Source organism: Colletotrichum fioriniae (genome assembly GCF_027942845.1).
Source record: "Colletotrichum fioriniae strain IMI 355084 chromosome Unknown scaffold_8, whole genome shotgun sequence".
Lineage (NCBI taxonomy): Eukaryota > Fungi > Ascomycota > Sordariomycetes > Glomerellales > Glomerellaceae > Colletotrichum > Colletotrichum fioriniae.
The window spans coordinates 1,146,483-1,174,412 of record NW_027076844.1 but is presented as its reverse complement, the minus strand read 5'-3'; the positions used below and the strand labels follow the sequence as shown (position 1 = coordinate 1,174,412).

General features: G+C 52.3%; 8 protein-coding genes across 8 annotated transcripts; 5 read left to right on the top strand and 3 right to left on the bottom strand.

The window, feature by feature from the left end:
* Nucleotides 1-1,345: 1,345 nt before the first annotated feature.
* N0V96_007125 (uncharacterized protein) lies at nt 1,346-2,246 on the bottom strand (the record flags this gene model as incomplete). Its single annotated transcript, XM_053196248.1, has 2 exons — nt 1,346-2,131; nt 2,199-2,246. The coding sequence occupies 2 exons, from the start codon at nt 2,244-2,246 to the stop codon at nt 1,346-1,348; spliced, it is 834 nt and encodes a 277-aa protein (XP_053046367.1).
* Nucleotides 2,247-10,034: 7,788 nt separating this feature from the next.
* Nucleotides 10,035-11,393, top strand: N0V96_007124 (uncharacterized protein; the record flags this gene model as incomplete). Its single annotated transcript, XM_053196247.1, has 1 exon — nt 10,035-11,393. One exon carries the CDS (start codon nt 10,035-10,037, stop codon nt 11,391-11,393), a length of 1,359 nt encoding a protein of 452 aa, XP_053046366.1.
* Nucleotides 11,394-11,483: 90 nt separating this feature from the next.
* Nucleotides 11,484-13,016, top strand: N0V96_007123 (uncharacterized protein; the record flags this gene model as incomplete). The annotated part of the gene is made up of 1 exon (XM_065757930.1): nt 11,484-13,016. One exon carries the CDS (start codon nt 11,484-11,486, stop codon nt 13,014-13,016), a length of 1,533 nt encoding a protein of 510 aa, XP_065613453.1.
* Nucleotides 13,017-13,720: 704 nt separating this feature from the next.
* N0V96_007122 (uncharacterized protein) lies at nt 13,721-14,230 on the top strand (the record flags this gene model as incomplete). The annotated part of the gene is made up of 1 exon (XM_053196246.2): nt 13,721-14,230. One exon carries the CDS (start codon nt 13,721-13,723, stop codon nt 14,228-14,230), a length of 510 nt encoding a protein of 169 aa, XP_053046365.2.
* Nucleotides 14,231-14,659: 429 nt separating this feature from the next.
* Nucleotides 14,660-15,977, bottom strand: N0V96_007121 (uncharacterized protein; the record flags this gene model as incomplete). The annotated part of the gene is made up of 4 exons (XM_065757929.1): nt 14,660-14,667; nt 14,764-14,896; nt 14,968-15,741; nt 15,822-15,977. The coding sequence occupies 4 exons, from the start codon at nt 15,975-15,977 to the stop codon at nt 14,660-14,662; spliced, it is 1,071 nt and encodes a 356-aa protein (XP_065613452.1).
* Nucleotides 15,978-19,326: 3,349 nt separating this feature from the next.
* On the bottom strand, nt 19,327-21,182 carry N0V96_007120 (uncharacterized protein; the record flags this gene model as incomplete). Its single annotated transcript, XM_053196244.2, has 4 exons — nt 19,327-20,093; nt 20,163-20,452; nt 20,517-20,750; nt 20,845-21,182. 4 exons carry the CDS (start codon nt 21,180-21,182, stop codon nt 19,327-19,329), a joined length of 1,629 nt encoding a protein of 542 aa, XP_053046363.2.
* Nucleotides 21,183-23,086: 1,904 nt separating this feature from the next.
* On the top strand, nt 23,087-24,748 carry N0V96_007119 (uncharacterized protein; the record flags this gene model as incomplete). The annotated part of the gene is made up of 2 exons (XM_065757928.1): nt 23,087-23,278; nt 24,347-24,748. 2 exons carry the CDS (start codon nt 23,087-23,089, stop codon nt 24,746-24,748), a joined length of 594 nt encoding a protein of 197 aa, XP_065613451.1.
* A 1,184-nt stretch (nt 24,749-25,932) lies between these two features.
* N0V96_007118 (uncharacterized protein) lies at nt 25,933-26,630 on the top strand (the record flags this gene model as incomplete). Its single annotated transcript, XM_053196242.2, has 3 exons — nt 25,933-26,002; nt 26,068-26,440; nt 26,498-26,630. The coding sequence occupies 3 exons, from the start codon at nt 25,933-25,935 to the stop codon at nt 26,628-26,630; spliced, it is 576 nt and encodes a 191-aa protein (XP_053046361.1).
* Between the last annotated feature and the right edge of the window lie 1,300 nt (nt 26,631-27,930).

Below are 27,930 nucleotides of genomic sequence, written 5' to 3'. Positions count from 1 at the left end.
GCGTCAACATCGCACCACGTACTCAGCACCGCAGTTATCGATCTTCTGGTTGATAACTTTGGCATCATGGCAACTGAATGAACCTGACGTGAACGTTCTTGCGGCCGGCGGGATCGACCATCTCGACGGCCGACAAGCGGGTGACTAACTCATGTTCCTCGTTGTTTGTCTGCCCTATTGCCTCTCTTCCGCGGCGCTCGGCTGGAGCAACGCCCCCGCAGCGTCGATCATACATGGAGCGGTCGGATGTGTATGGAGTGTCATCCAAGGACGAAGGAGAAAGTCCACCAAATTTTGGTGTGTCTGTTCAATTCAACCTCCCGAATAGCCTTGGCGAATACCTTGTCAAGGTCGTGATCCTTTATGTCATTATGTATATCCTCAAAGATCATCCATCCCTCTTGTCTATCCTCATCGTTGTTGTTGGCCTTTGCGGTGTAACGCCGTCTAGACCGAATTCGCCGAAACTCCATTTCCAAATTCCATGTGATATCTATCCCCGCGACGAAATGATTATAGTCAATGTCGACCGCCCTCCCTCTCCTATTATGCCAGGCGCATGATGATGTCGCCAAGATGATGAAACGTCGACTCTTTGGTATCCAATGCATGCAACTCATGCAATGCGTGGCTGGCCTTGCGGCCTCGTCAAGAGACAAGCGACGTGTTTCGCTCTCCGGTGGCCCCGAAAGACCTGGTCACTTCGGCTTTTGGTCTATTCCTTGTGCATAGACAGAATGTGACAGCCAGACACTCATGTACAGTTTGCTAGGGCCCTGGCATGACCGCTTCCTTCACATGACAGCAACCGCTTGAGGCTGAAATGGTCGCATAGCAGGTGCCATCAAGACGGTCTCCACTGCATGGGCACTCTTCGCGTCGAGCTGCATGACAAAACCTATAAAGAGGACGGCAGAGTAAGCAAAGTGGTCTGGAAGAGTCGGAAGAGATGTGGTAGTGGTGTGGGTGTTCTGATTCTGGATGTTCGTCTTCACGAAGGTGGCCGCTACTAAGTAGCCAAGTTCTGGGAGGCGTTCCATCCTAGGTAGAAAAGGCGGTGACGACGTCGACTGAGCCAATACCGATCTGCGAGGACTTGGCTCACTTGCTTGCACTTCTCGAAACTTTTCGATGTTGATATTGCGAGTTGAGTTCGTCGACACCGCGAGCCCCGGGGTACTCGTGGGTGCTGTGTTTAACCGGCCCGGTCTCGGCCGGACGGAAGGAACTTTCATGAAGCTATGATGGTTGATTTACCTGAGTCGACAACTTCTTGGACTGCTGATTTCTCCATCGCTAGCAGTACTTGGCTTGTGCGAACCAGTAACTCTGATGTCATCGTTAGTCACTTGTCGTTTGCCTGCCAGAAGCGTCTGAATATGGTAATCTTACCTTGGTAGTGCAGAGAGTAGGCGACAGGAGCATCCTCGTCCAGTCCGTGGTAGACAGGTAGACGCTCCTTGGTGATATCGGTGACGCTGAATCGCAAGCCAACATTCTTCGTAGCGTCAGCCCACAAGATGGTGCTCTCATCGATTGGCGATTGCCCAGCAGGACAAATGGCGGTCCTGGCGGCCGCCTTTGCTAACCAGTGTCTCCAGACACGTACCACGCCATTCTCAATGTTGCTATGGCTAGCGAGAAGACCGGGGTTTGGACTTGACTTGACCAGGCTAGTTGCTGTGCAAAGTTGAGAGAAGAGCTCTCCGTCATCCAGGATGAGTTCTTGAACAACTGGCTGATCACCAATTTCTTGCTCAAGTGGGGCGCCCAGCATTCGTCGACCAAACACCCTCCGCATGCGTCGCGTCTCTTCCGAGACGACCGGGCGGAAGTGGGAGTAGAGGTGAGACAGATCACGCAAGTCCATGTCTTCCTCGCCTGTCCACTGGTATCCCAGGAAGTCAACGCCTGCAAATCTACACGTCATGGATGGTGTTGAGTTCCTGACACTTGGGTGGTAGCTCTCCAGCATCACCTCGTGTCCTTCCATCTTCGCGGTATGGAGGAGGCGGTATTGCAGTATTGTGGTGGCGGTAGCATTGAAGCGGCGGTCGACAGTCGTTAATGGCAGCAGCTCGCGAGACTCAAAGGTGGATAGGATCGCAATGAGAAGCTGATCAGGGCAAAGCTAGTTAGCGGGAGTGTAGCATAAGAGTGATGGCGCTCTACTATGATGGGCAACGGAAGGTCCTTACCTCATTGGGCAATGTGTCGATTGGTGTTGTTAAGGTTAGATCAGACATGTTGGTAGTCGTGGTTTGATGGCAAAGATGTAAGATGGTTGTAGTAGCTGTGGGAAGCAAAGGCTCGTGCCGTTTAGGAAGGACCGGAATAATGCCCCGAGGACATGTCGAGGCAGGTCATATTTAAGTAACTATTGATGAGTCCGAAGCAATGTCGAAAGGGGAGTGTATGCTGAGATTGCGAGGGGTGGCTGGAGAGAGTGGTCGGATTCGAGGTGAGGGTATCTTGAGGAGAGAGGCCGATAAGGTGGAGATGCCGAAAGGCAGGGCAAAAGGTGTATCCTCACGGATCAGTAACCAATTAACGTAGACCCTGCCAGGAACGAAGATCCTGTTCGTGGATAGGAGACGCGATGACGAGGGTGTGTCTGCAGATTAGGGTCTTTGTGGCGCGATTGATACTGATGTGATGGTCGTGCAAATCATCGGCGCGAAGTGGCTGATGATGCAAGGTTGATGGTCGCGGGAGAGTCGAAAACAAAGTGGATGCGGTGACATGTCGGCCAAAAGTTGGATGATTCGAGACAGGGAACTGGGTCTGTCAACTTTCAATGGAGGCCCATGAATGGGTGGGGAATGCCGGGCCGTTACGGGCCTGACTATTTCCGGTGCAATGTCCGCCCGGCCAGTTACCGTCTGCCCGGTGTCGGTCAGTGTCGGTGAGCCTATGCAGTCACTGAGGTGGCTCCTTCTTTTCGAAAATGGCAACCAGGGCTGCCTTCCGAGTGGCTCTTACCGCAATGGCAAGTGTGGCTGGATGACAAAGGGATATCGTATGCGCTACGCCCGATTTGAACAAGTACGTCTGCGTAGCGAGAGATCCCGCTGCACCTTTTTTTCTTTCGCTTCTGCGGGCACTTTGCTCGCCAACATCCACCCGGCAGAGACGGTGGAGGCCAGCAACACCAATTTCCATAAGAATAATCCAGTTGTCGATACTCTTATCTTCGAGGTGTAAGATTGTTCAGTAATCGACTCATTCTTCAAGGATACGAAAGTTGCAATGGCCTGCGCCTCGAAGCTCAAAAAGACGAAAACGAAAACAATAAGCCTTGACCAGCCCGATGTCCGGCATTGACCGTCATCTACCGGTTTTGTCCGACTCCCAGGATAACATCATGATCACCCCATCCGAACTGTCTTACGAGCCTCTCGAGTCAGAACCCACTTTCGCACTTCTCAATAGACAGGCGGTGGGAGCCTCAATCTCGGGATTCGTCCTAGCTTCGCAGTTCAGGTCCAGACCTCCCAGCCCTGCACGCCCTGTTAGGACCTGACCTGCGTCACGCCTGCTTTACTTTCTCTCCGAGTTATGAGCGAACAAGGTCCCAAATTCCTTCTCGAAGAACGTCGAGGCCATGCACAGGCCTATGCAGCCCCCACACGCCCCTGCTTCCCGTCGCGCCTGTTTCTGTCGTTTCCCTGTCCGGCCCGCCGAGATAACAACGCGCATGGCGTGACATGCCGTTACCTACTACGCCGTCGTGGGGCCGCTCAATCCTGATCCAGCCGAAGCTCAGGAACAGAGTACACTGCTGGGTTTTCTGAGGCTGCGGTACATATGCAGAATGATCCCCAAAACGCCTGCGCTTGTTTCTTGTTATCATTGTTCCACCACGTATGATACGTTGAAAACTGGCGCCAGGAGAAGAAGAAGTAGAAGAGGCACGAGGAAAATTTTCTTCTCCTTACAGGTCATTCGAATTTCTTCTTCGCTTGCCAACGCCCTGACCCTACCTTCAGATCCTATCCCTCTATGAACACAGCATCTTCTAACATTGAACTGCATCATCACATTACACGATCACTTGCCTTCAAACTACCTGCACCCTTGCGCGGGAGCGAGAGCAGAACTCTGAGCGACTCTAGGGCTCTGAACAACAACCTGAACGTCGGGTCAGGCTGTACGCGTCAGGGAAGTAGACACTAGACGCCGGCCGAAACCATGCTGCTTCCGCCAGTGACCCATCCTTCTACAACTCACCACCTGTCGATAGATTATCTTGGATCGACCAAAAAAAAAAAAAACTCTTGAGTAGATAGACAAACAATCGGCGTCGCTCTCGCAGGATTGGGGGTGCAAGGACCCGAGCCACACCAGACTTCAACACAGCATGGAAGCTAGGACCCTTGTCTTGGAGGAGATGGCCGCCTGGCTCAAGACTAATCGTCAACCTCGACGTGCGACAATCGATGTTGAGCAATTCCGTGTCTAATATCATCTCGATGCTCTCTTGGTCGTTCACAGAGATCTCGAGAAGACAGAAGCGCGGTATAGTTACCTCTGATGGCCTCCGCGTTGCACCATCGGTGGCCCAGGTTGGCGGCCCTCCTCTACCAACATCGTATCGTGAGCTATGTGTTCCTGCATCTACATCGTGCCAGGTGGCGGTCAAGAGAAGAAGGCAGTGACGTGTGGAGAGATTTCCGCCGCTTCGGGTATGTTGGTTGCCGCCATTGCAGCGGTGCGTCGTTGAATATGGCGCCAGCGACGGGGTTTTTGCTTGATTGTGTGGTCAGTATACATGCTGGTCTCCAGGCTCGCAATCATGACCTGTCCAAACGATTGAGAAGCCACGCTGCCTGCGCATGCCCCAATAATGGTGAGTTACGCAGAGGCTGTAAAGACTCCCGATAGTGCCGAGAGTGTACGTTCTGGAATCCTCGCCGTCAACTCTGGCATGGGGGCGTATGGCCAACATTGTAAGAGCATTTCTCCCAACCTCTCGATAGTTGCCGGGGATATGCATATCTCCTTGTGCTATTTGAGAAGCTCCCTGGACCCTAGCTACCTTAAGTTAGCTCTCTAACTTCGGTCCTTCTTCCTCTGAATCCATGCCCAGGCGTGGACAGTCCAGTGTCGTCCTTGTGTTGTCCTTATGCATCTTGACGCCGGATAAAAAGTAAGGGGAACATTCACAACCCTCAGGCTTCGGTATCCTCCAACACAGGCCCACCTGTATTCTCTTCTACCATTGAGATATCGACGGGCCCGATTCGAGACTCGGATACTGAGGCACCTTCTTGCCCTGGCGATCTTAGTCACCTAAGGCAGTAGATACCTCAGCATGCACCCTCCTGTGATACACTTCACCGGGAGGTACCTTTAGGTCACACGACGCTGCCAGACGAGTTGGCGCATTACATCACGCTGGGTGACAATCTTTCCGGTGTAGGGTCACGTGCTTCCTCGTCCAGACCAATTCCAACGGAATCAGGGAAAGAACGGGGTCTCGTGGCGCCTGCCTTCCGGCGGGACCCACACCCCGTGCGCGGGTACCCGTGATTGTTATGGCTCCACCCCGGCCGCCCAAGACCCTCACCGTTTCCCTCTCCCCAATTTCACCCCCCAGAAGAGGAAAATCGGCTCTCTTCTGTAAGATCCATCTCACCGCAATCGGCTGCCCCTCGTCGCGCCTAACCCGACGTCACCAACTCGCACATTATCATTTCGCGTCATCAAGGTCAAGCAGCGTCTACCCTATTCAGTGGCGCAACCAGGCACCCTCCTAAGTGCTGAGTCACCTCTCAAACCTTTCTCCGAACACGCGGCGGATACGGATACCTACCTAAGATGTCTTGAGTCCCTGCACATCTTTCACTCATTCATACCTCCTACCCTTCCTTCGCAGCTCGCTTTCCATTCCCTAATTGATGAGACCACCTCATAAAATCTAGCCTTGGGCGCATTAGCGACGTGCAGTTTGCCTTTCTCTGACATGGCACCCCTCTCAGATGATAAGGTGCGCGAAGGCGCCGTGCATAGTTCCAGCTTCAACGCCACCTTGGACGCTACAAACGCACCAGACTCATCAACTGCTGAGGCCATGGCCTCTCATTTCTCGCCGACACCTCCATCCAGTCCGGAAATCCAACGTGCCCGAACAAGCAACCCGGCCACATCTAACAGCACTGGATCCAAGGCCCCCCAAGGACTGCTCTCACCGCCGAAGGATAGCAGCAATCTCAGATCCAAGAGAAATTCAAAAGACTACCTGCCGATCGGGTTTCCCGTCACCCTAGCGACCTTGCCGGAAAAGATCATCTTGCAAATTTTTGATAGTGTCTTTGAACGCTACGACGCCGAGCTCCGCGCAGGATACAACGAAGATGAGGTAGTGTACGAGCCACACTTCGAGGTCACAGAAGTCAGGTTTCATAGGTTTGATGTTTGGAGAGACATCGCTCACCTTGCATCGACTTGCAAAAGATTGAACGAAATGATCACGCCTATTCTCTACACAGAAGACATCGAACGAAATGCTTCTTCGTGTTTACTTTTATCGGCAAAGACAAGAAATCTTCCTGGAATCCAACAATCTTTACTTTATGGTGCCGATGTCAATACGGAAGACTGCACAGAGTTCCATCTCGAGGACGGAGACTACCACTGTGTCACTCGCGTGCCAGTGTTAGTCGGTCTGACATCCCTGCACTGGTCTGCATATTGCCGACACTCCGCGGCATTGCAATTACTTTTGGATCATGGCGCCGATGTCAGCCTTGAAACCAGCATAGCAACTTCCTGGGGCGATCGTCACTTCGTTACTCGTCCTCTTGAAAATTTCTTCCGGAAATTTGACGAAGAGTCGTTTGACATCCCGCTTGGTGCACGATATCTGCTCAGGAATGAGATTGAGGCTGGAGCAAACGCCCTTTACTTTGCTTTGATGGAAGTCAAAGATAGCCCATGCTCCGATAATCGTTACGAGGCACGCTTGGCTACCACAAAACTTCTCATTGGGGCTGGGGCATCACTCACTACACACCGCGGCATTGATCTTCATGCGCTACACCAGGCATGCAGCAATTGGGACTTGGAGACCGCTCGACTTCTCTTGGAAAACAAGTTGGTGAAACACGATGTCAGAGATGCGCTCGGCAACACTCCGCTGCATTACCTTGTGATGGAAAGTCCAACTCCTGTCGGTCACACTGATCCGGTGCCACTCATCCAACTCCTCGAAAAGCATGGCGCGGATGCGAACGCGAGGAATGCGGCTGGCTACTCACCGCTGCAATGTATCAAAGACAAATCAAATCCTTGCTTTGCTAGCATTGCAATTGCACTGTTGGACATGGGTGCGCACGTATCACCGGACAACGTCTCGCCACTACAGCGCATCGGAGTGGCCGTGGGTGGGAAGGCCAAGTTGAAGCTCGAGGCAGCTGTTGCTGCTGCAAACAGAAAAGCTTGCGGCATAGATGACTGCCGGACATGCTTTCGCCTGACAAAAGACAAGAGAATGAGAGGCTTGCAGTCCATGCATGGATGTACAAACGATGGGTACTTCGACATGACGGCGGTCATGATACTGAGGAGATGTTTGTGGGAGAGGGCACGGAAACCTGGACACTCAACGAGTGGAATGGCTTTTGGAGATCAACAGTAGCCTAGAGTAACAGACCTTTAAAATATCAATTCCTACATCAACTCTGACATCATGAAATCTTGACAGTTCTACGAAGATTCAACTGTTTCACTGTGTGGGGAGAAAGTTGGACGTCGTAGCCACATTTTGTCCCACGCGTGATTCTTATCTTGTATCTAGCATTCACGATCTTATGGTTGGCAACCTGTCAAAAGTACACTCTAGAGTCAAATCTTTTCCGGGAGTATGTCAATCATTGCCCCTTACAATTGCTGCTACCATCGATACTTAGAACTGCCCCTCGATCATCTAGCTGGCCTGCCAGGCCGTGATTATCAAGTACAGGTCATCTCATTACGGAAAGTTGAATTACGTTTGCCCTTAAGCTTGCTACACCAATTCTTTTGATGCCTGATGCAATTCATTATCGCGTTTCTCGTACAATCTACCATTGGAAAATGACACCTAGTAAAAGATGAATGTCCAGTCACGTGTAGGTATGCAGCCTCGTTGCAGGCGGTATCTCCCCGCCGCAGCCATTGTATCCATGGGAACCAAATGAGATATCTTGCCATGAGGCGTCGTCAGCTGCCAGGGACCGTTTGTTTTCCTGTGTATTACATGTATACGCCCCAGCCTTTTCCAATCGTCAAGGTACTCAAGCGAGACTACTTGGCCATGTAGGGTCTGTAGGCAAGGTGATTTTGTGTCATAATGCCTAATATCACGGATGTATCAGCTGGCGGCCATGCCTTAGCCTAGTCATGAATTTATTCCAAGCAGATTGGTTGAATGATGTCTTTGACACCTGTCTGAATGTATGTATGTAAGGGAACCGCTATGATTCACGGTACATATACCTCTCCCAATGTTGCCTCCTAGGCATAATGCATTGAAGCTTCCAGAGCCGTCTTTCTTTCCAGTCAGTCCGAATCGGGCTTGCAAGCAGGACTAGACCTTTCATGATTCCATGAACTGGCCGGTGTTGCATAAAGAGACTTGTCTGGTACACGTTCAGCTTTCCGTCGCTTGGCTACCTACCCGAGAGGGGGTGGGAAAGGGAGGGGGATGAGATGTGCCACACTGCTCTCGACAGAGGTCTATTCTACTACTCAATAGAGCGGTTGTGTCCCTAAAGGGTCAGTCTTCTGGTTGGGCGGCCCTTCGTCTCGAGAGTGATCTCTTCCTATGCCAAAAGGCCTTACTTTTCCTTTTCAAATGTCTCTGATAATGTCCTAGTGGGCGAAGATATAAGGGGAACGGGAGCATTCAGGGTTAAGTTAACATAGAAACTGTATTATGCAACTACGGGAGGCAGTATCTCAGATACCTGGGGCCCAAGCCCCCATTAACTAATATGAAGCCAACAAAAGGAACGACCTCTGCCCTGGCCCCCCTCCCCCCAGGCACTTTCCCAACGGCAAGTTTGGCGATGAAGCGTCATTGTTTGTCTCAAAGAGAGAAATGACTCTCGCTGGCAGGCTGCATGGCATGGCAGGCTGCATTTCGCTGGCAGAAACAGCTTGAAAGCAAACAAGATCCGTTCAGTCTCAGGCTACCCTGGGCGGTCAAAGACTGGGCGGTCAAAGATGGGACTGAACCCCGTGACTGCCTGGGCGGTCAACCGGACTTCAGACCACCTTCATATTCACCTGGTGCCTACCACAAAATGGTATATCGTCTCGGACATTTCGCCTTAATTCTGTCTCCGTTGTAAACTTCCCTTTTCTCCCCATTCTACTCAAACATCTCGACAACCACGACGCGCATATCAAGGATTTGAGTCTTCAGCTGAAGCCGCTGGTAAGTCCATATTGCTAGTCACCAGTCAATATCTTCGCTCGCGCTGATCCTGTATTCCTCACACGTCAGGTCCTAAGAAGTCGTGCCTTCCTGAGGCCCCAGCTCTCAGGTGCCGACAAGTTCCCGTAAAATTGACTGGTTTCTCGCCTGCCAGTCTCTTCATTGACAACTCCCTCATTCCCTAACAAGGGAGTCAAGGTGGGTTGATGTCCTCATTCTCTGGTTCATGACTTCTTATGGCCAATCCTTCTCCAATTCCAGACCGCGGACTTGTTGCCGCTTATCCACCCAGCTTTCATCTCACCTCTACCACTTTCATCTCAACGAAACCTTCATCTCGATAACACCTTCAGATTGCATCTGCCACCCTGTGTCAAGGACTCATTGATCGCAATCGGATCAAGACTATCAAGCAGCCATCATTGCAGGCCTTGGGTAAGAAGTCATACCCGGTCATCGCCAGCTTCTCTGACAAGGCCAACGAACGCAGTACACGGTTTTCCTGACCCTGTTATCAAGCTTGGCTTGCAAACAGCGCCGAGCCTGTGCTTACGACTCATTCGTTCCCGCCAACAATTTTCTGAATTGTCAACCCTTCAACTGCCCCATCGCCATGGATCCTTCAACTCAGTTTGCCAAGCCTGAAGCTGTGCCTACTCGCGAGGACATACTTGCGTTCCGTAGAGCTACCTGGCTCCTCGGCCGATTCAAGGCAGTCAACAGTTCCCACGGGACCACCCTGCGTCTGCCGGATCACGACGTGATTACGCAATCCCTCGAGGGCTCCACGGAAGAACGTCGTTTCATTCGGAAGCAATACGAATTCCTTGATTGTCTTGCGGGAATCCTCGTCCGCAATACCGAGGTGCTGGCGCTGATTCCCAGTTCCGACGGAGTATTGCGTACGAATACGAAGGGCAAAGGAAAAGCCAAAGATGGATCAACGAACGTCGTCTACCTTTCAACAAACCCCCGGTTTGAGGACCATCTGACCGCCCCCGACAACATAGGAGCTCAAGGGCCGGCGCTACTTGTTGACTTCGACACGACGGTGGTCGACAACTTCGACTTTAACTACCCCGATGGCACGACGGGTTTTATCCATGACAAGTGGGCAAGGATGACTATCAAGGAAATTGGCACCGGCCAGCATTTCATTTCATGCTGTCTCCTCATCATCCGGATGCTCAAGCAATACTTTTCCGAAAAGGACAGAGTCAAGAAAGAAAAGAAGTCTGCAGCCTTGAAGGACTTCATCTATCTCTCATCTCAGGTCAAGATCCGTCGTCGCTTCGACGGTGGCACCATTTACAGAAACTACGTCGCTATTCTCGCAAAGCCAGTCTCAAACTTGGCGCAGCTTCACCAGGGAGAGGCTCAATCCGGTGCCAGTGCCGCCACTCCGTCATCAGGAACATCACTGTCAGTCGCTGAAGTCAAGGCTCAGGCTGTCCTCGATGACAAGAAGTTGGATTCTCGTCCGCTTCCTTTCTTCACAGGCGGTCGGCAGTTGCCCGCAACAGAGCTGGACTCCAAGTTTCGCAGGGGCCAGACACTCAAGCAAGAGGGGGCACTAATGGCTGTCTATAAGGAGGCGGATGGCTGGCGTCAGGATCGGGTTGGGAGGGACAAGAGGGAGCACGGTCATACCCTTCCTCTGTTTCATTCGTGGGATACAAGTCCATTGAATGCCCGCCGGCAGTCCGCATCTGTCTTTTACGACGTCAAGGGCCGCAACGAGATGCAGCGCATTCTGGCTAGCATTTTTCTAGCCCTCGAGTTCTACCACAATCGGTTCAAAGGGACTCAGAACTTCGTCAACAGTGTCACGATGAAGCGCAAGGTTTCAAGGGAGGACGCCATCATGAAGTGCAAAGCTGCCAGCGACGATCTGCAGCGCGCATACTTTGTACTTGCTGGAATCCGGCGAGAGTTCCGCGAAGTCCTGGACTCGCACTTTGCATGGCTCTAGTTTTTGACAGGTGTCAAGGCGACGCATGAACCAGGCCGAGGGTTCAGTTCGCGTCCTACCGCCGACTCCCCGAATCCTGCCCAGAACAAAATGGCAATCTATGCAGAGCGCGGAACAGGCCCCGAAGGCGCGCCTTTGTGGAGTTCGCCACCTCGACGCGAGGGCCACAATCCCCCTGCCACGCCAATTCGTGGATCAGGCAGTGCTCACCAGGAACCACCAACTCCTGGCCTCAGCAAGGGGTTCAGTAAGATCAACATCTCAAGTGGCGCTGGAGACACCGACGACATCTTTGAGACTGAGCTTCTCTCTTTCGACAACGATGCCAGGGTCTACGGCTGGAATGTTGCAGTCGCAGAATATCTTGGCAGTATTTGCCGTCACTACGATTCCCTGCTGTTTCTCTTGGAGAGTGACCAGATAGTCATTGATCATTTTCTAGCGACTGAATTTCAGCCCCTCAAAACCTACCCACAGTATCAGGATAAGGAAAATGCCGATCTTCGGGGTTTTCTGGAGACTTTTGAACTTGCGGAAGGCGAGACGCTGCCACAGCATCTTGTGACAAAATGGGTCGAGTATTTCGGAGATGCAGGGTACTCAACGTTCTCGGGCACTTGGCATGCCGAGGCAACAATCTTCAGCCTGCATCTTCTTGAAAAGGACCGGGCTCGCATGGTGGACGCCAATGTCGTGGCGGGGAGCAGCGATGCTGAGGAAGCGTGCCAATTACCTGCGGCAAGTTTGACAAGTCGTTTCCGATCGTTGGGGACTTCTGTGGCTGTGAACAAAAGATGCTGCCCGGTGTGTTACTTCCTCGTGGAGTATGTCCAGAAGAAGGAAAACACCAAGTTCCTCTTTGAGGGGGCTCACTCAGACTGGTCAGCGACGACCCTTCCCCCTTGGATCCCGAAGAAGGCGTTCGATGCGATCTATTATCAAGTCCTGCATCACTTGCGCCACGTTTTCAAGGAGAAAGTTTACGAAGATGCTTGTAACCGCTCCGATGATAGCGGTGGTACTCGGAGTGCTCCGGGTCGGAGTAGCGCCAGTAGTAGACCCGGCGCTGATGATCAATGGTACACCCAAAACCAAGCATCACGCGACGCGCGCCCCCCAATCGATTTCGATACCCCAAAAGGAGGCGCAGCGTCATCAAAGGCGGCATCCGGAAGGTCTGGTAAGACTGGGACTGGCCCGAAGAAGGGAAAGGGAGGAGGCAACTCGAGCGGAGCCAGGGCTGGAAACAGTGGAAGACAGGGGGCTACATCGGGGCATGCCGGGGCCAGCGGCGGAGGCTCAGGTAGGCGTGCCGAGGTTGGAACTGCGCCCCCGCCGTTCAACCTTCCGGGCGCTTCGGGCCGTGCCGCGAACGTTGCCGGCACAACTGGCTCGCAAATGGGCAGCGACGATCCTTTTGTCGACACCCGGCGGCATGGTGAGGCACCTCCTGGAGCTTCGCAGGGCGCTGCAGGCGGTGGGCGTGCTCATCGCTCGCGACCAGGCTTGCCGCCCTTGGCTATCCCATCAGCCGGGCACAGCCGATCGCTTTCTTCGCCAACGAAGCGGCATGCATCATCGGAGGTGCCGCATGAGAGCTCGCCGTCACCAAAGAAGAAGTGAGGCGACGGGCATCCTTTGATTTCCCTCCATTGGTAGTGTTGTATCGGCCGTGATGGAATGGGGGGTTTCTCTGTGAGCTTACATGGTGGTTGGATCTGGTTTACGCAGTGCTTCTTGTTGCTTTTTGGTTTTTTGGTGCGTTTTGGTTGTGTTTTCGTTTCTGGGGAGGGGGTTGATTCTCTCGTGGCGAGAAATCTGATAGAGTGCTCGGATGGGAACGGCCTACTGGTAAAACGGGATAGATTGTAACTCAAAATTGACAAGGGAATGATAGCAACATGGTATTTGATCAAACTCAAGGCCTGCTACGTGAATGATTTGATTTCGATTGGCACTTTGAACCCCAGCAACGACTGCCGTAACCTCGGTTTGAGTGAGCCTCAATTGGCGAGTTGCTCGATGATTGAAGTGAAATACGAAGGCACTTACTAACCTTACGCTGCGTTCCAGTGTGGCTTGAAGTTAACGCCAATGTACCATGTAAGCCGCCACGTGATTTGAATGATGTTGCCTGAGGTAATCAGTCCAGCGGCTTCACTTCTCCTTGGCCGCTGAGGCATTTTGAGCTGACGCTGATCCCCCCTTGAATCTGGTCCTGATCACCATCAGTCCAACGCATATGTTCAAGCTACCTTAGCGAACTCTCCTCCAGCCCTTATATCAATTATTCTGAATAACTTGTGTCACTCCCTACGCACGAAATCATGGCTAGCCTAAACACCTCCCCAACCTCCTGGTGGAAACCCGCCGCCCTACCCCTCTTCACGAGCCTGCTTGCCCTGCTCGGCGCCGCAGACGGGGGCCTCAACCTTGCCAAGCCCGAAGGCGGGGCCGCGATGTTCGGCCTCGTGCCCCCGCCGCGGGACACCGTCACCCCGGCCCAGTTCGACGCCTTCCACCACGCCCTCATCAAGGTCAAGGGCGCCCGCAACCTGCACATGTCGTCGTGCATCCTGGGCTTGGTGCTCTACGGCCAGTTTTCCGACGTCTGCCGCGCCTCGCCGCTGGCGGCCACGGCGGTGCGGAGGTGCCTGGGGATCGTGCTGATGCTGGGTTCTGGCGTGGGCTTCAGCGGCGCGGCGGTCGTATCTGAGTACATGGGGAGTTCTGGTGTCTCCGATGAGGTGGTCACGGTCGGCAGGGCCAAAGTCAAGGGCCATTTGATTGCCAACGTGCCCATCTTGGCGTTGGGGCTGATTTATTTGTTGTACTGAGTGCTCGAGTTAGCATGATATTTGTGAGCGCTCTTTTTGATGAAATGTGCCTTAATTATGACACTTCTCTGCTCTATTCTGATATTGATCGTTGTTGAAGTATACGTACTAGCTTTTGCCCGGTGTCAAAATCGAACTTCGCAACTCACCCTCGCGCTATCCATCGGTTCAAGTGAAGTATTATTACCATATGATACTAACGTCTTTTAGTTTATTGGTCCTTAGATGTCCAGTCTTTTGCCAGCAGGACCGAATCATGGCGCCAAACGTGATCCTACAATGTCGAATACGAAGTCTTGGCAACGGAGCCATACGCAGAGCAGTGAAGGGGTGACATATATTGAGTGATAGCATGCGAACAATCGCATTTGTAGAAGCAGCCTAACACATGTAGAGCAACACTTGCTGAAAATAACGCGTATTTGTTGATCATGCCTCTACCAGCTTCCTGGTGGCAATTCTCATCCTCTTCCCAAAGAGCCATAGAGGAATCGTTAAAAGAGAAAATATTCCCATTAGCATACCAAATATACCAAACGGTTCTGAGGTTCCCTTCTCCTCGACCCAGTGCGCCACAAAGAATGTCCACGCAAACGCAATAATTGCTCGCATGATCGTGACCATGACGAAGCAATCGCCAGCAAGATGCTGATACGCATCGATGAGCTGCAGTTTCCCAGGTTAGAGTTTCTATTGCTCGACATGATAGCATGCATGGTCGGAAGGCATGTACTTACATAGTTGAAGCCGACGGATGGTAGTTGCATCAGACCAAACGACACCATGGCAAACCCTGCCGAGAGACCGACCCAGCCATTCTTGGACGGGTACTGGCCCGTGAAGCCAAAGACGAAGAACCCGCCCGTGGCGATGACGAGCGAGGGAAACATGGTCGGCAACCTGCTCTCCGCTTCCGCCAGCCCGCTGCCCGAACTCTTGACCTTCTTCTTCAGCTGAGCATCGGCGAGGAGATACGTGTAGAGAGCGCCCAGGCCGGTCCCGATGACGCCTCCAATGTTGATCAGCCCGACGTTGGCGCCCCAGAGGTACGGCGGTGCCGCCACGAGCTGGGGCCCGACCGTGGAGATGGTGACGATGCCGCCGACGAGGCCTGCGTAGTGAAACATAACGACCCATGTGCCTGGCAACCTCAACGTCTTCCAGGGAGCGAGGAAATTGCGCACGACGCCGCCGTGGTAGTGGGTGAAACCCAGGGACCGTCCGAAGGTGAAGGGTCGATAGTCTAGAACCTGGCTCTGCGCGTCTTCGACGTGGCTTTCCATGCCCTTTTCGTCAATGGGCGACTGGCTGGGGCCGGCGGCGTCGAGGCTTGGGGATACGACGCGGTCATAGAGGGTCTCGGGGACGAAGAAGAGGGTGGTGACGAAGCAGGCGGCAGAGAGGGCTATGCCGACATAAAAGATATAGAACCAGCCTAGTTGGAAGCCGATATACCCGCCCGCTATTCCGCCGATTAAAGAGCCGCCCGCGAGGAAAACGGTGTAGATGGCCTGGGTGGAAGAGTTGGTATATCAGCAAAAGAGCACTTCTTCTCTTTTCTTCCACCGTACAGGTTTGGTGCTTATCTTACCATGGCACGTCCTCGCTCGTCCACGAAAAAGACCTCTCCGATGAGTGCTGGGGCGACAGACTCTGACGCACCGGCTCCAATGCCTTGGAACAATCTAGAGATGAGAACGCCGTTGTAGGTTGTTGAGACAGCGCACGCAATAGTGCCGATCGTCATAAGGAGCGTTGCGGCCAGCAGCACGGGTCGCCGACCGAAGATGTTCGAAAGAGGGACCCACCAAATGTTGGACGCTCCGAGGAACAGAATATTGACCTGTAGGAAACAGAACCACCATTAGCTGAGCTCACCAACCAGGTACTCGCGCGCGAAAACAGAATGGACGCACCGCGATAAAGTAGGTAAGGTCGCTGAATGGCCTGACGTCTGTCGGGAAGGCCTTGAACCATAGTTGCAACGCCGGTGCGATGCCCGAACTGGTGAAGTTGCCGGCAAAAGAGTATAGTGACACAGTCAACAAAAGTGCAAATTTGCGCCATTGTGCCCAATTGAGAGGGTCTGCTGGGTCTTCCGATGGTTGTGGGAATCGTCTGAGAGAGTTGGAAGATCTTGGCCATCCGCTGGAAGACTCATGTTCGACTGCGAAGAAAATTGGTGGTCAACAAATAGTCCCAGTATCGTTCCAACAATATTGTATTGCGGAGGATCAGCAACGCGTTGCCTGATCCAGCGCGGCTTCACCGAGGACCATGTTCAATGGTTGAGGAACTCACCTATCAACTTTGCCGTTCCAGGCGGTGTTGCCCTTGCAATTTCCTCCTTACTCAGGGCAAACGCGTACTTCCAGCCCGACATTGTCTTTCTCTTCTGAATTAGGCGAAAGTGGGTTGGTTCTCTAGATCAAGTTGGTTACTGGTGTCTGATGTGCACGTCGACCTTTGGAGAATCGCCCAAAAAGACATCAGAGTGAAATGGTCTGATGTTCGTATGATTCTAAACTCTCGCTTCTGCACCGTCCTTATCAATAATTCCATCCGACTGTCTAACTTGACTCTCTGAGCTTGAACCGAATAGCGTCGCACTGACACTACCCCAGATTCCCCCCGGAATATCCACTGGGGGTCACAACCATGCAACCTTAAACCGCATAGCTGCCGGAGTGGGGGACGAGGGGGTTCCGAGGTGGGGGACCCCATCGCCGGCACATCGTGACGGTACTATCTCTAGAAGGCTTGGAAAAGCAGAATAAACTTTGGAAACCACCCAATTCAGAACGAGATTCAGACAATATACCTTTATGACTGTTGTGATAATGCATTGTCCGCTATTCTAGGTCTATCGTGCTGTGTCGGTGTTGATGCAAGCTTTGCCGGCACCGATGTGTTCACACTCACAACAACAAGTCTTCCAACAGACTCCACGCCCTGGTCAAGCTCAAATTGCAGTGAGCCAGATACTAGCGAATGAGCCAATCTGACTATTCCCAACCCGATCTCTAGCCTCCGTAGAGACCAATCAGAGAACAAAAAATTGACATGACGTTGCACTAGTCAGGTAGAGCCGGCCCCGCTGGTAGAACGGGTAAGGTGGGGTGCCGAGATCAAAGCTGAGGGGGTTGGCGCTCTCCCTTTCCATGGTAAAGACCACATCAGTCTTTTGCTGTAGACCACACTGGCTAAACAGTGACATTGGTTTCAGATCGAGAAGGTTTGACTGTCTTACGGCCCGATTCAGGGTACAAATATGCCTATGAGCATTAGGGGCAGGTTATTGCTGATGCGTATTTCAATTTTCACATGTCGTGATCGAATCAACCAAAAAACAAGAGGCAAGTCGTCATATTGTTGAGAAAATTGCACAGGGCCTTCAGTTAAACCCTCTGTCCCCCAGAATGCCCAGATTCTCGGGTAGGATGTAGTTCATTGCTGAATGGTTTGGCTCACCAGAGTTCAATCAGCTAATTACCCCGGATTCTCCGGACTGACTTTGCGGGGTTTTGCTTTCCACCCGTGATCCATATCCGCAAGTACAAGATCAAAATGAAAGTTTAGCTAGCTTAATAAGACCACTTCTTCAAATCAAGAGACTGGCGGCTGTAAATCCCATTAGTTCGAGATCCATGAGCGTCCATTCTCGACACCAGCGTGCCGAGGACCGCGACCCCGGCCACGCCAGGATCACAGCCTCAAACCCCACGCTCACTATAACACGGGTCTGCCCTCTGAATCGCAGATTCCTTGGCCGCTTCTTGGTCCATGGCCCCGCGACTAAGAACGCAATCACGCCTTCCCCCCACCGTTCCGGAGATGAAAACTGGCGTATTGAGACAGCGGACCGCTGTCAGGTGGCTGGCAAGAGTGCTCGTACACCTCACCTCGCGCAGTGGGCCAATCGTCAGCAACTCTTAACTTGTAATGTGGACTGCGTTACATGCCGCCGAGAGACTTGGCGGGAACGGAGATATGCATCTATGAAAAGCACACCTACCTCCACAGACCTAGCCGACGGGATGCAGGACTGATTTAGCTGCCGAGTGGACGTGTCCATGGCCCTTTAGTTGGCAGCTGCAAGTATTGAGAGGGATGTTAAGCAAGGTAGCATACTTACCGTAGATCTTCGCCCTTCAACTGCGACAAGGGAATGTATGAGCAAATCAAACCTTTCTCGCTCTCGTCTCTCTTCCACCTATCAGTAAAGTGATTTCGGGTACAGATCTTTCTGCTAGCATGTAGGAATTTTTGACCAAGACCGGGAATGCGCAGAGAGGACGGCATGAGTGCGGCAACCAGCTGGACCGTACTCAAGAAAGTGGACATTTTTCGAGACCACTAGTGACAAACCTTGCCCACCCTGCCGTTTGTGGACCAGTTTGGATACTTCGCCCACTATTGCTGATGTCAATGTTGAACAGCCATCATCATTTGGGCGGAGCAAGAGGCATGATGATGTTGTCGAGGACCTCAACGGTGCACAATGCACAACCGAACAGTTTCTGTACAATGTTTCTTGAGTAGATGTACGTATCTCTCATATCGTTGAATGCTGTTTTCTGGCAGCAAGATTTTCAACTTACCCTCAGTAGTACGCATGCCTACTAGTAGGAGATGACACAACATTGGATAGATTTTCTCACTAAGACCGTATCTCGCTTGCAAACTTCGGACAGCTTGAGTCATGTTTAGCTATTAGCAAAACCTGAGACAACGTATGTATCTCCATACTCCACAGATGCTATCCTCATTTAGAAAAGTTGTCGTAAGCCGTACCCAATTCTTCTTCTAGATTTCGAACACTTCTCAACAATAAGCACGAACTTACACAACTCCTGCACGTTTCGAGAGAGGAACCAGCTCACAAAGAGTAGACACGTGCCTTAAACTACAAATCCTGTTTGGGTTTGAGTTCAGAGTGTCCTCAGACCCGCCCTACCCTTGCATAAATGCCACCTTCCCGTGCCGGAACCTTCGCTATCTCTTGCAAAAACTACGCCACTACACTAGTCATCTAGAGATTTAGGGGCGGGAAAAGTGTGAAAGTGATGACCGTTAGCCGATCGATAGCTGGGATGCTAAGAAGTCTGCATGGCGGGCAACATGGACTGGTCCGGCAAAAGCATGGACGCGTCAATGGGTATCTGTCCAGGCCCATCCAGCATCATAATCTCCCAAAACGACTGGTCCATCGCCACGCCCCCGAGCCAAGACATGTTGGGGTCCGTCACCATCCCCACGTGAGGGACCATCTGCGCTTGCTGCTGCTGTAACTGATGCTGCTCCTGCGGCTGCTGCTGCTCCTGCGGCTGCTGCTGCTCCTGCGGCTGCTGCTGCTCCGTCGCCATCTGCTCCTGAGGCGGCTGCCCAACAACCTTGTTCAGGTACCATTGACGGATCCACCTCGCCCGGTACGCATAATTCGCCCAGCGCGAGCTCTCGTCCTCAAAGATCCGTCTCTTTTGCCCGACGATCAGCGCAACGTTGTCCGCTTCCTCGAACCGATCCGCCAACCGCCGCGCTATATCGGGAAGGTCCAGCTTCCGGCGCGCCAGTATCACGTCCCAGTCACTTGCCGAGTCTTCCAGAAGCAGTCGGTGCGAAGACATCATTGTATGTGCTATATCTGCAACAGTGTTGAAGGGTAGATACGCAAATGCTTCAGCTGGGATGGCGAGCAGCGCATCCATGGCGATTTGGATCGCCTGGAGGCAGAACCACAGTGACTCGGTCCTACTGAACGGCTCCATGGCGGACATAGCCTCCGAAGGGCTGGCTCCTCGCATGCCGATGCATGGTTCGTATAGTCTGACCATCAGTGCGCCGTAGTGTGCCCAAACCATTGCTAGACGACGTGTACGGTTAGTATAGTTGACCTTCGGCTTATTTCCTCGTTGCCCCAAAGTCCACTTACGGTTCTCCTTCTTGACAGCGGGTTCTTCTGACTCGAGAGCGCAGATCTCTTTGCGAAGTGACGCTAGTACCGCACTGAAGTGTTCCCGGAAGATGGGTAGAGGCTCCCCCTCCTCTCTGTCCGGGCTCGGAAAGACAGTACGTATGCGGTCCCCTAGATGTTGCATGCGAACGAGGGCAAGTAAATTCTGGTCTGTTGGTATGGCGTCCGCCTCGCGAATGGCCTTGGAACATCGTGCGATCTGGGGTGTGTACTGTATCTGCGAGTGCCTCCTTATGGCGGCAGGAACACTGGCAAAGAACATCAGTTTTGCTCCACACTTCACTATACAAAATTGGGTGAAAGGGAACTCACCTCGACGCAATAAAGTAACCGCCTAGAATCGCTCTTTGCTCCTCGAGAGTTGGCTTTGGCGCTTCGAATTGTTTTCCGCCCCGGCCCAAGACGGCCCACGCATCATTCAACAAGGTTTTCGGCATCCAGCTCACGGGGCCTGCTAGAGTGTACATGGTCATGTCCATAACTAGGCCGATGGCTAGTTGGAGGAGAGTGTTTGCGTTGATACCCATCTGTAGGTGGACATCGCCCCTGTATGATACAAAATCGTCAGACAGTTACGCTTCGACAACAGCACGGGCCCGAAGCCATCGCGTCGAGGGACGGTTCAGTACTTATCACTTACCAGGCGACATAGACAATCAAACCTTGGAGCAGCTCAATCTTCTTCTCCTTATGAACTACGATGTGCATAGCTGCATGCTTGCGGACCCAGTCGTCAACTGCTTTTTGTACCGTGGCTGTCTGGGGCACAATGGCTTGCATAATACACCAGAACAGAAATCGCTTCTGGTTGTGGAGGTCCCTTGCTGTAACTTCGGGCTCGATGGGCACAAATGGGAAGTTGGGAACCATACGCGTCCGGTAGATGGAAAGGTACTCCTCAGCCTTCTCGGCAGCGATGGTGAACCCCGGCAAGAGCTGATAGGACCCGCTGGGAAGCCCAGCCTCTGGAGTCGGCATGGAATGACAATCTTGGGTGCCGGCTGAACTGTTGACACTCGGGGATGCGTCTGTGCTTACTTGATGGGTGACGCCTGGTATAGTCAACCCAGTGCATGGCATCAAGCGCGGGTCCTCGCTGCTAGGGCTGGGCCCGGTTGCCGGCTGCCCTTGTGTCTCTCCTGACTGCTGCTGTGTCTGGAAAAGGCTGACCAGGCCATCTATCTTCTTCTCCAGCTCAGTGACTCGACTACGGGGCAGGCATTTAGCTTCATGTTCCGCTCAAAGGCCCCGGTAGGAAGAAGCAAGAAGAAGGAACGGGTGATCTACAGCTAGCTTGAAGAGCAGGATGCAATAAAAACACACTCCGAGATCAATTCATCGGCTTTTTGTACTGACCTTGACTTTCCCCGTTTCTTTCTGGGGACCGGCTCCGGTACTTGGCATCGTATGCTCATGCGGGAGCAGCTTGGCACACCAGCGTTGTCAGCGGACTCTGGTTGATACACGCAACTGTCGCCAACAGAGGCAGAAGTGCTCACCGTATGCAATCGGCGTGTTCGCTATGTTCCGAACCCGGCTGCCACCGACACCGTATTTTGAGGCGAGCGCAATTCGTGCAAGCTCGAGACTTCTTTGCGTGACTATGCGCAAAGTCGGGGCTGCTGGCGTCATCGTTTGGCGACATCGTTTGTAATCTTTCCCAACAACGACCCGAGCTTAGAGATATTTACGGAGCACTGGTGTCTCAGAAGATGGAGACAGAAAATTTGAAAGAAAGTACTTTGACTAGGCACGCAGTAGCTGGCAGTGTTGGAGCGAGGGAGCTCGAGAGTGATGGAACGGACAGCATGGAAGAGTCCGGGGGCCGGTGGATTCTTAAGATCCGTAGATGGATGATCGGGATGAAAGGGAGCTGCTTGATTGGCTCCTCTGCGGTTCTCGAATACGGCATCGGAGATTAATTTGAGTCCCGGCCCCCGACTTTTCACACCAAAGCTGCTGCTCTGGCCCAAGCTCCTTTGCAAAGGGCGGCCGCCAACATCCAAAGATCTTTTCTCTTGCATCCAAGTATCCACTGTAAGCACCAGTGACCCTAACACTGTTGCCTGTGGTACGGCCCAGTCTTCATCTGCACAGCTTGGGGACTTTATTTTGATTTCTACACGTAATACTCAAGATGGTTAAGGCAAAAGAATCTTGGCTTTCGTACGAGGCTACTGGCGCTATACCCGGCTTGGCATGCTGACCTAGACTTGTCTCCCGTGCTATTCTCCGTACGGACCGGTAACTTGATCTGGGATCTGCATGTGCAGATGGTGAAAGATTCAAAGGCGGCAGATATCATTACAATCATGGGCGATGGTTGTATTCAAGCATTGAAGAAAATCGTCCCTGGGCAGAGGAACTGAACATTTAATATTCACACAAGCAACTACGTTAGAACAACTTCATTTAACCAATTTCATTGTTACCATCAGCGAAGATGCCTGTCGAACCAAGGTGGGTTCACACTGCGGCTACTATAGGGGCTGCGGAGACGGGTCTCGGGCCAGATGAGCTAACGTTGTCGCTAGAACGACGACCTCACACTCAATACCGCGAACAAGTGGAGAGAAGTTTAGCGATGCAGAACTAGAGAAGACCTCTCCAGCCCAAGATGCTGCCGCAGAAGAGTATCCCACTGGTGCGAGCCTCGCCGCCATCACAATCGGCCTGTTCCTCGCGGTTTTGTGCTTTGGACTTGTAAGTTTCAATTGTTTTCTGGGGCGTTAGATCTTCCTATCATTGCAGCACGCACATCGCTAACAACACCCATCCTCATCTAGGATCGCTCAATTTTGGGGACCGCGATTCCGGTAATCACTTCCGAGTTTGAGTCTTTACCGGATGTAGCGTGGTACGGCTCCGCGTACCTCTTCACCATGTGTTCATTCCAGCTCTTTTTCGGCAAATTGTACGCCGAGTTCAACGCCAAATGGGTCTTCCTTGCTGCTCTTTTCATTTTTGAGGTGGGGTCCATTGTCTGCGCCGTGGCTCCGAGCTCCGTGGTTCTCATTGTCGGCCGAGCCATCTCCGGAGTCGGTGCAGCTGGACTTATGTCCGGCGCCCTTATTGTAAGTCTTTCCTGTAAGGCTAGGCGTCTCCCGGTTTCTACGGAACTGTGCTGGCTAAGCCAGTCGCGACTCAGATCTTGGCTAGAAGTGTGCCTCTTCACCGACGCCCGCAGTTCACCGCGGCAGTTGGCGCGGCGGGCGGAATTTCGCAGTGCATAGCGCCCACTCTTGGCGGCGTCTTTGTTGATAAGGCGACTTGGAGTAGAATTCTTTTCCCCCCTCATCATTGTTCCGTAACAGGACACTGACGTACAGCAGGATGGTGCTTCTGGATCAATCTTCCTCTTGGCGGTGTCACCTTCCTGGTGGTACTCTTCCTCCTGAAGCTGCCGACGCCGCTGAAGAAGCAGACACAAAGCGTGCGGGGGTTTATTTCAAACTTTGACTTGGTAGGGACAATACTCCTCATACCTTGGATCATCTGTCTCCTCCTCGCCTTGCAGTGGGGTGGAACCGAATATGCATGGAGCAATTGGCGCATAATCCTGTGCTGGTGCCTCTTTGCGGTCTGCTTCCTCTTGTGGGCACTGGTCCAGTTCCGCGAGGGTGACAAAGCCACCGTCCCATTCCGCATCCTCTTTCAGAGGTCAATGGCCTGTGCTTGCTGGCTTATGCTTCTTCTGTTCTCACTTCTCTTTATCGAAGTGTACTACATTCCCATTTGGTTGCAAGCAGTCAAGAACCACACCGCCTATCAGAGTGGCATCGACTTGTTGGCATCGTCAGTTTCCTTATCAGTCGCGACAATTCTTTCTGGATTTCTGGTAAGTCGACACTATATGTACTACCCATACCTGGAAAGCTACATCGTAATACTGATCAATTGTCAGACAAGTCATATCGGATATTACGTCCCGCAACTCATTGCTTCGTCTGTTATAGCTTCTGTTGGGGCGGGTTTGATTTACTCGTTTAACGAAAATACGACTTCAGGCTTCTGGTACTATTTGACCTTGTCCCATAGTTCAACGCACACAAGATGCTAACAATCGCTTCAGGATTGCCTCACTTGTCCTTTTAGGAGTAGGCGTAGGTCTGGGCGGACAACAGACGTTGATAGCAGTTCAGACCGTGTTCCAAGGTCGTGACGTAGCCCTAGCCACCTCTCTCTTGATTTTTCTGCAAAGTCTCGGTGGCACCGTGTTTTTGGCTGTCGCTCAAAACGTCTTCCATTCGAGACTAATCTCCGAGTTGAGCCGGAACGTCCCCAATGTAAACCCGGTAGTCGTCATTGACGCGGGCGGTTCCGGACTAGTGGAGTCGATGCGGAGCATCTACCCGGATTCGGTCGACGGCATCATCGGAGCTTACAACAAGGCTCTCCAGAACGTGTTTCTAATTGCCACCGTCCTCGGATGTTTGACAGTTTTTGGGTGTGTCTTCATCGAGTGGAAGAGCGTTAAAAAGGACAAGACGAAAGACGGCCAGACTCCGGGTGAGATGAAAAGAGACGGAGACGCAAAAAAGTAGAGCTGTAGATCCCGGAACTTCCGGTAACTAGCGGCTAAACATGTAACACTACCTAATAGTGCTGATTTGAACTGGGCATAATGGCGAAGCAATTCTTGTAGACACCTAAGGGTAGGCAAGGTCTGTTCGCAAAAAGGGCAATAGAATCGTAAGTGTCACGATCAGAGCATGCGCACGTTCCCTTTGACACCGATCTCCCGATATTTTCAGCGTAAAAGCTCTCTTGACGTCAAGAGTAGGTACCCAATTCGTCTTGCGCGCGCGACGAAGAAACAAATCCCAGAGCCGCAAACACCCCAACAGGATGTGCAAACTATTAACCGTTTGTGCCGATCTCCCGCCAGTGCCAGCTCCCAGCGCTCGGAGATCCCCCACGGTCAAGGGGGGGAACAAAAGGAGCCAGCCGGGGGCCCACGCCTCTTTCAATCTTTCGAAACGACTCCGCAACCGTTTCATCCGTTTGCGAGCTTTAGCTTGGTAATCGTAAAAGGACCCCATAGTTCATACTCAGCCAGCCGATTGCCGGCCCATTGGCAGGGTTGGGCGTTGTCCGCACCCTCGTTCCCTTGCTGGTCATCGTCGTCCCAACGCCGAGAGTACCTGACACGAGGAGACAGGTTCTTGATTGACCGGCCTCTCCCCTCCTGTCCGAGAAGCGCGAGATGATATTGCCCCTCTCCGAATTAATGTTTATTCCCCCTTTATTCTTTGGTGTCAATTTCTAAGCATGCTTCGGTATGCAGTGCGGCCGAAGAAACGAAACATGTCACGTTTGAGGCACCTGACATCTCTCATTGGACAACTCGGCTCATCTCATCTTTTGAGATGCCCAAGCTTCGCTGCTACCCCTGCTAATCACGGCAACCCGAGTCCTCCAACTTTGCGATTTTAAGTCTACTCGGTCTCATGATCGGGAGAAGCTTGCCCAGTGCGGAAGGTTAAGAGAGAAAAGGTTCGTATTAGTGGGCGAGTGGTGTCGTCGTGCATGTCCCGAAGGTGCTGATAGTTTGGGATCCTGCATGCTATGGTAGTCAGCTTAAATATCATAGAGTCCTCTGCTCCTCTCCTGCAGGTCATTGTCTTTCGTAGTGGTTTTAGTGTCATCATATCGAAGCAGCGTCTCGTCGTCTCAGCAGTATCAGCCAATAGTCCCTACACCATCGTCGAGGGTCAAAGGAATCAAGATGAAGTTCAGCACCGTCGCCGTCTATCTCTCCGCCTTCGTAGGAGGCTCCCTGGCCGCCGCTCTGAATGGTCAGTGTTTCTCACTTACACGACGGAACTATCTTTTCGTAGCTTGTAGCTCACATATTCAATAGAGCGTCAGGCACCACCTGCCCCAGGCCCTGCGCCCCCCACTCCCAAGGTCATCCCCGTTGTTGTCGGTAGCCCGACCCGTGAGAAGTCTCTGCTCTTCTATCCCGAGGTTGTAAAGGCGAACCCTGGCGACATTGTCCAGTTCCAGTTCTGGCCCAACAACCATACCGTCACTCAGGCCGCGAACACCCAGGCCCCATGCAACCCTCTCCAGGACATGATGCCGAATGCCGTTCATTCTGGTTTTATTCCGGGAGTTACAGACGGCTCTCCAGTCGGCACTTTCAACGTGCAGGTTGAGAACACTGAGCCCATGCTCATGTATTGCGCTCAAGGCATGCACTGCCAGCTTGGCATGGTCATGATCATCAACCCGTCAGAAAGCCCTGGCTTATCCACTCTTGAAATTTGACAACACTAACAACCCACTAGTAAGGCGGACGCCGATGTCCAAGCGTACAGGATGGCCGCCAAGGGATCACAAATGAACGTCCCCGCCAAGAATGTAGCTGGTGGCTCTGCGGGCAGGATTCCCTCAAATTTGGCTGTTCCACCTGTTGTTTAAAGGAAACGGCGCATATGTAGCGACTGATGTCCCAGTGCACTTACATCAAATCAACTACGAATCGTAATTCATGCCGTTTACACGATTGCTTTTTGTCACCTACCAATTACGACCAATGGATACAGTTGAACAAGGAGGTGGCGCTGCTGATGCGGGTTGTCGGCTAGAGCTTTGAGGGTTTGTGTGCGCGGAGTCTGGTTGGTTATAAATTTGAATATCGAGCATCGAATTAAGAACTACGTTTTCGAGGTGTATATGAGTAACCCTAGCGGACTGGTGTGCGGGTGCAAGCCGTTGCGCTCATTCTTCGACCCCTGTTATCAACACAGCTGTGATAGCCAAACGGGATATGTGTTGGGCAACAATGGTCAGTAGGCTTTGCGGAATTAGATCGACATGAAGACCGAGTCAGCCCGCATGCTCTGGGATTTGAGTAACTCGCAATTAGGAGAAAGTTGACGCAGAAAATAGCGACCTTTAGACTGACTTCCATGTATTCAAACTGAGGCGGAAGAAGCAGGGAATTGATCTTTTAGGGGAATAATGTGAAATGAGATGGGTGCGGTTTCCCAATGTTACGAGCGATCGCGATCATGGGGCTATGTAAGGCAGCCTCGGATTGCTCTTTAACGCACGCGTCGTGGGAATTCCAAGATTGAAAGAAGATGCTCGCTGTGGCACCCAGTGAATTGGTACGTCGAAGTCATTGATTGCATCTTCCCATTAATCATTCGCCAGGTAGGCAACGGGGAGATATGCCACATTCTTCCCACTCTAAATACACTTCTCCGCGTCGTGTAAGCGCCAGACCCTGAATCAAACACTCGATTTTGTTCACATGTGGGTAGCCAAAACTTTCTTCTGACGAAACACCCGTACGCCGCAATTGCAATGTTGATAGAAAGATCCCCCGTTGCAGCAGAATAAATGTTCTTTCTTTGATCGTCCCTATATGCACAGACGCAGGTGAAGTACACTCTGACAATCGCTGTGAAAACCCCCCGGGATTTATCAAGTTGAGCCTCGACACAGGCAAGTAATTGCCGTTTCGCATCCACTCAATGTCTCTTGAGCTGAAGACACAAGACAATGGATGCAAGTGTCGGGGGCATAGCAGATAGCTTAATGAATTCGTCGTCTCGTAGCCGTGAAAATTGGCCGTACGCCATCACGGTCAACGGCTTAATCAAACACCGCGATAATACTCCACTCCCGCCGCCTCTCCGCGGCCGGCCGCAAGCTAGCTGTTGCATCGCATTGCGGGGCGGACGTCGGTCTCGGACAGTTTTCGTTCCCGAGT